Source organism: Chinchilla lanigera, unplaced genomic scaffold (assembly GCF_000276665.1).
Source record: "Chinchilla lanigera isolate Chin_1 unplaced genomic scaffold, ChiLan1.0 scaffold00021, whole genome shotgun sequence".
NCBI lineage: Eukaryota > Metazoa > Chordata > Mammalia > Rodentia > Chinchillidae > Chinchilla > Chinchilla lanigera.
Genome location: NW_004955422.1, coordinates 24,710,252 through 24,721,372, shown reverse-complemented (window position 1 = coordinate 24,721,372; position 11,121 = coordinate 24,710,252). Strand labels below are relative to the sequence as shown.

Genomic DNA, 11,121 nt, shown 5'->3' with positions numbered 1-11,121 from the left:
TCCGGTACCGGGAACCGAACTCATGACCTTGCGCTTGCCAGGCAGGCGCTTTTGCCGCTGAGCTAAATCCCCAGCCCCGAACCTTCTCATTTGTAGAGATATCTGTTATGTATATAATTTATTAAGGGCTACTCACGTGCTTCAATATTTTACATATATGGATATATTCCAGTCTTAAGACAGCAGTAGAAAGACAGAAATATGTTCCCAGTTGGGTAGCACCTCTGATTTTCTTGCCAATATTTTTCTTCCTATTGGTTCCTATATATTTTCTAGCATGTATAATTCAGTTATTTTGAATTTGAGAGTAAAAGGCTGGTCATCACAAACTTTGTGAAAGTTTGCCACCAAAATTCTATAAAACAGGTATTATCAGTAATATTAAGCACAGGATTTGCACAGTAAAAACAAACAGTATGATTCTGCTTTAAAACATTCCATAAATTTAAAATGCTGATAATATCAGAGACCTTTGGATTTGTCCCTCAAAGGTACATAGATTGTGTTTGGTTACAATGTGAATTTCATCATTCTTACCTTACTCCAAGGTTTTCGAGCAGAGACTCATCGAGGAAGGGCAGTAATGAACCCGTGATTTTATTTTCTATGGAAGAATAAAAAAAAAATCAAAATTAAGTATTTACAACATAAGGGCTGGGGATTTAGCTCAGCAGCACAGCGCTTGCCTGGCAAGCGCAAGGCTGTGAGTTCGATTTCTGGTACCAGGAAAAAAAACAAAATTTACAATACAAGTTTTTCAATTTCTTTCACTTTGAATCCATTAAAATCTACTCAGATCAATATTTATAGAGGATTTATTACAGGAAATGGACCATACCAGGTACAGTTGGTCCATACCAGGTACAGCTGGACCATACCAGGTACAGTTGGTTCACACAGATTCCATATCTATATTGTGAAAATATCTAGAAAATTGCATCTGTAATTAAACATGCACATATTTATTTTTCTCTTCATTGTTCCCTTAAACAATATAGTACAACAAACTATATAGCATTTACATTGTATTAGGTATTATAAGTAAGTTAGAGATGATTGGAAGTATATGGATATGGATAGGGATGGGCATATTAAATACAAATACTACCCCACTTTATGTATGAGACTTGAAAACAGGACATGGTGGCACATATCAGTAATCCCAACACTCTGGGAGGCTGAGGCAGGAGGATCACAAGTTTGAGCCTAGGTTGGGCAATTTAGCAACATAGTGAGATTCTGTCTCAAAAATATGAACAACTGGGCTGGGGATATAGCTCAGTGGCACAAGCACCTGCCTGGCAAGCACAAGGTCCTGAGTTCGATTCCCAGTACCAAAAAAACAAAAAAAAACAACTACTTTGAAGACAATATTCAATATAACAACCATTGGCAATTCCTACCATCTTGTCTAGTGAAACTCTGTATTGTTTCTAATGTTTTTTTTGTTTTTATTTTTTATTCTCTTTAATGGTTTGATCAATCTTGCAGTCTTATATCTGGTAATCTGAGCAACTTCACTGAAGATAACAATATGTAATATAACAACCACTGTTAATTCCTATCATTTTGTTTTTGCTTTGTTTTGTTTTTGTCTATGCTGTTGGTATTTTGCTACTGTTCTTTTTTTGTTATTCTCTTTAAAATAAAAAAAAAATTTTAAAAACATATATAAAGGACTAGGGATATAGTTCAGTGCAAAGGCCCTGAGATCAATCTCTGGTATGAGATGGGGAATAAGCATCCTCAGATTTTGGTTATTTGCTGTGGTCCTGGAACCAATCTCTTTCACTGAGGCAAAAGTATATGATATTTTATTTGCTACTTGTAAAATTTTAATTAGATGACTAAACCAAAAAGTATTTTTGATAAGTCATGTGAAAATTTATATACTATTTATAGAAGTTATTTGCAAGAAAAGCCAGTGGCAAAAAAGTAATGTGAACGTGCTTAGTTGTGTGCTCTTGTCAGGTGAGTGGCTTTCTGTTTTTTAAACAGGGTTTGGGGTGAGGGTAGGGAAAAAAATTTACCTTTGGTATTTTTCTGTCATGAAAAAGTTATTTAGTATAAAATCCCAATCTTTTTTTAAAAAGCACAAAATATCAATTTACTTAATGTTCTCCTAATTACTAATCACTGTTAATATTCTGGATAGTACATTTATCAACACAATTACGCAATTTTACATAAATGAGACCATCTTATAACCTATTTTTCTACCCAGTGTCACAAACATCTTTCTTGGCAATTATTGAACTCTACATACTTTTTTTTTTTCTGTCTTTTGGAGACAGGGTCTCGCTCTGCAGTTCAGGCTGGCCTCCAACTCACGGCCTCCTGCCTCCGCCTCCCACGTGCTGGGAGTACAGGTGTGCGCCACCACGCCCAGCTCTACATACTTTTTAATAGCTATTTTTGTATTCTACAATACAGATGTACCATAAATATATTTAATCATTTTTTTCTAGGCCTTACTTTCTTTACCTCTAAAACTGATATACTTGACCTCATGTCACAGAATTGTAAAAATTTTAGAAGATAAACCTGACGGGGATTGAGTACTCTACTACTCAGTGGTAGAGTGTGTGTTTAAAATATACAGGACCTGGGGCTTATTCTCAGTGCTACAAAATAAACAAAAAAATAAGCAACGTAGACCTTGTCTCAAAATAAAAAATGGGCTAAGATGTAGTTTAGTATGAAGGCCTTGGGTTCAATCCTCAGTATTGCAAAAATAAATAATTTTTAAAAATTAATTAACTAATTAAACCATGTAGATTGCATAGAACAATACTTCACTAAAAGTAAACACTGAATAAAGCTTAGCCATTACTATTATTTACTACTGTTACAATGGATGAGTACATGGGTTATTTTTACTACTTGCAAACAATGTTTAGACACTGGCTTAATTAAACACGTAATTTCTATAAGTGAAATATTTCTAAGTCAACTAAACTGTCTGATTGAGTCAATTAATACTTTTGTCAACTTTAGTGGATTACCCATTTTATTATCAATTTTTTACATCTTTTCCAATCTAGACAAAAAATTAGTATTCTCAAAATTACTAGTAATAATTTTTCGGTCTTTTGGCTAAGATCAAGAGCAAAAATTATCATTGAGACAGAATAGCCTTTCCTGTGTTCACTGATAGGTTTTCCATGGTCTGTTTTTCTGTTCTGCTTTTGTTTTACTTTTTTTTTTTTTCTTTTTTGGTTTTTTTCCAGTACCGGGAATTGAACTCATGACATTGCGCTTGCCAGGCAGGTGCTGTGCTGCTGAGCTAAATCCCCAGCCCCAACTGCTTTTTTTTTTTTCTAACTGGAGTAGTTTTTTCCTGCTCTTAGTTGATTTTCTAACTTTGTGTTCATCAATGGTTTTTTAAGGTACACATTTTTTTTTTTTTTTTGGTACCAGGAATCAAACTCAGGACCTTGCACTTGCCAGGTAGGCGCCTGTGCCACTGAGCTATATTTCCAGCCTTTGCCAATGGTTTTTGTTTTTTTTTTTCCAGTACTGGGAATTGAACTCACAACCTTGCACTTGCCAGGCAGGCGCTGAGCTGCTGAGCTAAATCCCCAGCCCCCTCGCCAATGGCTTTTGAGGAGAACATTTGTTGAGGAAAAGCTGGCATGAGTCTGGAATCTAAACACTCAACCTTCAAAAATTCCACTGTACTTACAGAGAGGTAATAGTGCTATACACCTATAATCCCAGCTATACAGAAGGCTGAGACAAGAAAATTGTAAATTTAAGGCCATCTTGGACTTTGTCTCAAAAATAAAAAGGGCTAGGGAAGTAACTTAGCCATGGAGAACTGGCTATAATGCTTGAAGCCCTAGTTTCAATCCCTACTACTAGAGGGAAAAAATCCACCTCTTTTCTTTTGCTGGCAGTGTAACCTTTGGAAAGATACTTAACACCTTGGGACCTCTTAAACATCATTTGAAAAAGTATGTCATCTGATTTTAGGGTCCATGGGAGACTATATCCTATCATGAGGAAAGGAACTTATTGTGTGCATTTTCATTAAAAAAACTTTTTTTTCCTTTTGGTTTTTTGAGACAGGGTCTTGCTGTATAGTTCAGCCTGCCTCTGAATTAACTATATAGCCCAGGCTGACCTTGAACTTGTGGCAATCTTCCTACCTCAGCCTCCCAAGTGCTGAAAGTACAGGAATGTGCTACCACACCCAGCTTAAAAATTTTTTTTTAAAATTTTTTGTGGTACTGGATATTGAACCCAGAAACATTTTACCACTGAGCTACATACCAGCCCTTTTTAAATTTTTTACTTTGAGACAGGCTCATGCTAAACTGCTCAAACTGACCTCAAATTTGCTCTTCTCCAGCTTCAGCTTCCCAAGCAGCTATGATTACTGGCATATATTGCTTCATTTACCCCTTATGCTTGGTTTTGTCAAAAACAATCTAGACTTACAGATAGAAAGTACTCATTAAAAATAAAAACTACTAGGGGCTGGGGATTTAGCTCAGCGGCAAAGCGCCTGCCTGGCAAGTGCAAGGTCATGAGTTCGGTTCCCGGTACTGGAGAAAAAAAACAAAAAAATAGATAAAAAAATAAATAAAATAAATAAATAAAAACTACTGCCTGGTGTGGTGGCAAAATCCCAGCACTCAGGAGGCTGAGGCAGGAGGATGGCCTCAAGTTTGAGGCCAGCCTGGGCTACATAGTGAATTGAACACCAGCTTGAACTACATAGTGAGACTCTGCCTCAAAAAACAAAAAACAAAATAAAACAAAACTACTGTAAACAGCTCCAATCTCAGAAATCTAGTTGCTCAAAATCAAACAGCAAGGTTTTTCTTTTTAGGATGAAGACAAGGAGAGAAAAGCAAAACCTTCAGAGAAGCTCAACAAACAGGAAGACATTGACCAAGGGGTATGACCAGTCCGATAGGACAGTGTCCCACTGTGGTCAGCAGCTTCCCAGGAGGTGACAGGAAGTGGGGGGAATTCCACTTTTTTTAGTGCTTGCTTAGATTTGTGGGCAAACAAGAGTTCAGAGTTCTGTACAGAAAGAAAGAAACCTGAGTAATGTTTGGTCAGGACAAAGCAGACATCAGGGTTGGGTGGTGCAAGCTTGTAATTCCAACACTTAGAAAGGCTGAGGCAGGAGGATCTCAAGCTCAAGTCCCACCTGGGCAACTTGGCAAGACCCTGTCTCAAATAAAAAAAAAAGAAAGAAAAGAAAAAAGGCTGGAGATTTAGCTCAGTTGGTAGAGTGGCGCGCCCCTTGGTGCAATTCCCTGCTGAAAAAAAAAAAAAGGACAAAGCAGGCAGTAAGATAGGAGCAAATAGGAACACTTGGTCAGTTTTTACCAACTGAAAGCACAGTGTCTTATGTTAGCTCTAGACTGTGAGCTCAAAAGATCGCTCCGAAGGCTGATGAATTAATCTACAGAACACTGAAACACAAAAGCAAGAACATAGCCAATTATATTTTGAAAACAGGATATATAAAACAACTTTATTCCCTGTTACTAGTCAAAAGAAAAGCCCTCATCCCAAAAGAAAAGCCCATCCCTACAGTGGAGTAAAACGAGGGGAGGAAAAGGGAAAAGGTAAGCACAATTTCCCACATTCAAACTATCTTTAGGTCCTGAATCATTAAAGTTCCTCTCACCCCAGGCTTCATAGGCAAACAGGCTCCCCCCACAATCAGAAGTTTACTGAATTTGCAAAGCACAGCCACCTTCCTATTGAACACCTAAAGGGATCCAGCAGGAGCTTCACACCCACCATGAAAAGTTGAGCAGATTTCAAGTGGGAGAATATAGCCGGGCGTGGTGGTGCACACCTGTAATCCCAGCACTTGGGAGGCTGAGGCAGGAGGATCGTTGCGAGTTCGAGACCAGCCTGGGCTGCAAAGTGAGCTCAAGGCCAGCCTGAACTGCAGAGCGAGACCCTGTCTCAAAGACAAAAAAAAAATCAAGTGGGAGAAGGGATACTTAGACAAGAACTAGTAAAGCCGCTTAGAATTCTCAATGCACTTCAAGTGTGGTTAAACTGGGAAATGCTGGGAATTTAGCGGTCAACTGAACAACTCCACCCAAGCATTCAGATTGAGAAAAAGAAACTTCTTAAAAAGAGGAAAACATGATCATTATCAAGCTTTGCACATGCAGTCAACATACACCGAACATTCTGGGGTTGCTATGGGGTTGTCTGTAGGAACTCAGAGGTTAACAAAATAAACTCCCTCCACTTTCGGAAAACCTCAAAATTCGGGGTGGGGAGGGGGAGTCAGAAACTTGAAAGCACCAGAACGTCTCATGTGGCGAGTGTTCAGGGAGCTGCGGTTAGCACAGAGGGTCTCCTGAGCCCGGTGAGCCTGCATGACACCAAGCCTCCAACCAAGGTCTGGGGATAACAGTTTTCTAACTTACTCTAAAAAAAAAAAAAAAAGGGGGGGGGGGATTCCTCTCCCTGTCATCCCAGATTCTAGTGAGCCAAGAGGATTGCAAATTCGAGACCAGTTCGGGCAATTCGGCGAGACCCTATCTCCGAATAAAAGCGCGCTGGGGACGCAGCCCAGCAGTGGAGCGAGAATTTGCCTAGCGTGCGAGCGGACCTGGGCTGCATCCCCAGCTCCGGGCGGGAAGCGGAAAGACCCGAGTCTCCCCTGTCCGGCGCTCAGGTGGCAAGCTCCTGAAGAAACCCACCAGAGGAAGAGTCGAATTTGTACTCGTCCCTACCAGGGTCCCAGCCCCGAGAGCCTGCGCCTTCCCACGGACCTCCACCCGGAGCCCCACTTCTCCGCCCTCCGCCTCAGGGTCTCGCTCCCGGGCGCCCCAGCCGCAGGTCCACCCCTTCTGGTGCCTCCCGCGTCACTCGCTTCTCGCTCTGCGTCCTCTCGTGAGGCCCCTCTGTCAGGGCGCCCCTCCTCAGGCCCAGCGGGCCCCCTCCTCGGGTCGCCACCCCTCGCCCCTCCGCCCTCCAGCCCCGCTACCTCGGAAGTTTTTCAGGAGTCCCGGTTTTGTGAAGCCACAGCCCTTCAAGTAGTAGCACACTTGCTCCGGGTCCCAGGTCCGGTGGTCCGGGTGGAGTTCCGAGACCGGGGACCTGTTCGTCCCTGAGGGAGTGTCTGGTGGAGTACTTGGGCTGCCATCGCGTCGGGGCCGCTTGGCGGGTTGCTTGGAGTCGGATCTCTGCATGGCTACACTCAGGAGCCGGGCTGCACAGACAAGAACTACGGCGCCGGCCCCGCGCGCAGGCGCACTAACAACTGAACCAGCCTGCAAGTCGGCTCTACTTTGCCAGCCCAGGGGCCTCCCGCGCAGGCGCACTAACAGAACAGCCTAGGCGCTAGGCATCCCGCGGCTGTAGCGTGAAGAGCGCCGCGCAGGCGCAATAGCGACATACACCCGAGAGTTTGAGTGAAAGGGCCCTGCCAGGAATAGAACTAGGGACAGTGCCAGGGCAGTCTCTGTTAAGGACAGGGCGGGAAAAGAGCGCGCTTGGGACCAATGAAAGACCTGCTGCTTTCCAGATGAGAGATTCTTCAGCAACTCCAAATGAGTACCCTAGGTCTGCCCTTGGCCGGTGTCAAACACTAAACTACATGTAATATCCTTGCGTTCACCTTTAATGGTGGTCCTCAGTTTTAACCATTTGTCCAAGATTCTGCGTATGTATTAAATTATATAATAATATCTATTAAATTGACATTTACGTTTTATATCGTGTCAGTACATGCTAAAGAAAATACCTGACTTTTTCAGCTAAGCTTGACAGATTGAGACTTTTTAAATTGGGGACAATATTTATTATATAAATGAATACATTATAAGTTAAAAAAAAATCCTAAACTTAAACCTGAAAGACAAAGAGGCTGCCAGCACCTTCTCAGAGAACAGAAAACAGTCAAGAGGCTGAAATGGAAGACCCTGGAGTGGTTTTAAACCTGACAAGAGGTTGTCTCCTCTTTCCATTCCAGAAGGAGGAAAGGGCCAATCTGATTTCTTTTTTCTTTCCTCTTTCTTTCTTTCTCTTTCTTTGTTTCCTTCCTCCTTCCTTCCTTCCTTCCTTCCTTCCTTCCTTCCTTCCTTCCTTCCTTCCTTCTTTCTGTCTTTTTTTTTGAGACAGGGTTTCACTATGCAGTTCAGGCTGGCCTTGAGCTCACTTTATAGCCCATGTTGCCCTTGAGCTTGCAGCAATCCTCCTGCTTCAGACTCCTGAGTGCTGGGATTACAGGTGTGTGCCATCACACCTGGCTAATTTCTTAAAATTCATCCTCTAGGACTCTAAAAACTGGTAATAACTGTAAGAAAATACAGACATTTTTTTCCACTCTGTAGCTATTTTGGGGCAGTGCCAAAATTTCCTGGTCCATGCTTTACTTGTTAAAGGATTAGTGCTACTATAACTAATAAAGACATTACATCTTCCCAGCACCCCAGCCATAGATCCATTGTCTTAGTTACTTTTCAGTCATTGCGGAGACAAAATACCTGATGCCCAGAATTAAGGGAGGAAAGGTTTATTTTGCTCACAGTTTGTGGAGGTTTCAGTCCATACTCAGCTGGCTCCTAGCCAGAGTGGCACACTGCAGAGGGCAACAGTTCATGGTGGCAGAAAACCACAAAAGCAACAAGAGCGACAGGGAGGAGCAGCAGCCAGCAAGCGTCTTTCCCTCTCTTATGTTGTATGCGGGCTCATAATAATCACACTGACCATGTGTGATTGGACCAGCACTGGACCATGAATCAATCACAATCCCAGCATTGGACCATGAATCAATCACAAATTCTAGAAGCCTGCCCCATGACTGCATGAAGCTTTGAGGGGACATTTAGACACAAATCATAAGATCCATGTAGGGGATAAAGGAAGAATGAGGTAGATTAGTCTATCACCCCACAATCTGAGCTGGTCCAGTGGTGGGCCAAATGGCTGGTAAGAGTGCAAGCATGAGGCCCTAGGTTCAATGCCCAAAATAAAAAATCAGTGAGACAAACGATTCTTACCAAATAGGCCTACTGTGTTCCAGATGCAGGTTTTTTTTTTTAGTTTGTTTGGTTTTTGTTTTGTTTTGCTTTGTTTTGTACCAGGAATCAAACTCGGGATCTCTCCCTAGCCAGGCAGGTGCTGTGTCACTGAGCTGTATCCCTGCCTCCCAGACAAGGGTACAGCTTTATAAATTTTAAAGGCTTTACAAATATTAAATAATTTAATTACCACAGTAATAGAATGTAGGAAAGTAAGGTACAAAGATGGGAATGTAGCTTATTGATAGATTGTGTGCTTAGGATTCCAGAAGCCTTGGGACAGAGAGAGAGGAGGGTGGTAGGAAGGGAGAGTGGGAAGGAATCAAATGATGGTTGTAAAAGATATTGGTGGGGGCTGGGGATTTGGCTCAGTGATGCAGCACCTGCCTGGTAAGGTTGTGGTCCTGAGTTCGATTCCCGGTATACCCCCTGCCCCACAAAAAGATGATTGGTTTCTTGCTTCAGGTCTCATTTCTGCTAAGAAACAGCCAGGATTCAAAGGCAGTGCTATATGACTCCAAAGCTTAGGCTCTTTTCAATTTGCCATTTCATATAACTTCACTTAGTCTGGTGATCCTATTTCATTTAGTCATACCATAGCCTGGGAATCAACACACTTACTAGACACAGGGCTTGGGCCTTCACTATATTGAAAGACTGCTCAAGCTTTCTTCTTGCTGTGGTCAGGACTAGAAAAGATAGTAACTTGACTATTTTAAGGCCCACTCCCCCTGATGTTGAATACCCTCAGCAATTCTTCCCTGACCTCCAGGTAGTCAGTCAGCAAACTGCAATTTTATTCTTGCAGCATTAGCTTTGTGGTTTTTACATATCTCTACAACTTCCTTTCAAACCAGTGATGCTGGTTCTCATAGTCAGCTACTAACATCAATCTGGTTCTCTCCACCACCCACTCACTCTCTGGTTGTTTTACTTCTATTTTGTGATAGTTAACTGGGGGGTAACCTTGAATAAGAAATTTCCAGATGATTCATTTAGCATAGTTCTGGGTATGTCTGAATGATGGGCTCACTGAAGAGGGAAGACCCACCCATGGTGCGGGTGGCACCAACCAACAGGCTTGTGCGTTAGTTAATTTTTCATTGTTGGAATGAAATACCCGACACCCAAAAGATGAAGGGGGATAGGTTTATTTTGATTCACCATTTATAGAGGTTTCAGTTGATAATTGGCTGGCTCCAAGGCAGAGCAGCATGGTAGAGGGGCATGGCAGAGGATAATCAGGTCATGATGGGAGACGGGAAGCAGCGAGGGACCAAGGGAGGAAGTTTCAGTGTGTCTGCAGGACCGTTTTAACAAACATTCAACTACCCAAACCCTATCCTCGAAATTCTGATTCTGGACATTTATACAAAACTCCTGAAATGTGTATTTTCTACAAGCTCTGCAGCTTGCCATACTTAGAGAAATTGTTTCTGGGTTGATTGGTGACAGCAGATTGATCTTATTGCTCTCTGTTTTGACATCCCTGGGTTAAGAAAACAAAACTTAGTTTCAACCTAGAAGAAGGTATAGGAATCTCATTTTCCTTTTCCTTGGTTTAGTTGTTTACTAAAGTAATTTAAGAGCCAGGCGTGGTGGCGCATGCCTGTAATCCTAGCACTTGGGAGGCTGAGGCAGAAGGATCTTTGTGAGTTAAAGAAAGTTACATGTTAACTTAAAGATGGATAAGGAATATTAAATCTTCACCCATATTAGAGCCCCTGTTTGCAGGCTGGACGTGTAGCTTGCTAGGACAGCATTTTCTTCCATATACTCGAGGCCCTGCATTTAGTTTCCCAGTGCCACAGAAAAATAAGCAAATAAAAGAGCCATTCTTAAGGTTAAAGTAACGAATACTTGTGAAATTTATCTTTCCTAAGTATTTGTGAGTGACAACTAATTGTTACAGAATTTTGTCTCCCAATGTGTGATCTTTTTTTTTTTTTAATCAATATGGTTAAGGGTTTTTATTTTGTTTTTTGTTTTATCTTTCTATTTTTTTTTTGTTTTTTTTTTATTTTAAGGATAAAAGGAGGGAAACATTAACAGACATACAACATTTTACAACATATCACAAGCACAATACAGACAATACAGAGTTACA

General features: G+C 41.6%; 1 protein-coding gene across 1 annotated transcript in view; it reads right to left on the bottom strand.

The window, feature by feature from the left end:
- Samhd1 (SAM domain and HD domain 1) overlaps positions 1-7,270 on the bottom strand; it is a gene marked incomplete in the record, with an annotated part of 66,570 nt that extends 59,300 nt beyond the window's left edge. Inside the window, 2 exon segments of the mRNA XM_013514015.1 lie at positions 538-604; positions 6,977-7,270. Of these exon segments, the coding sequence (XP_013369469.1) occupies positions 538-604; positions 6,977-7,181 (272 nt within the window).
- Between the last annotated feature and the right edge of the window lie 3,851 nt (positions 7,271-11,121).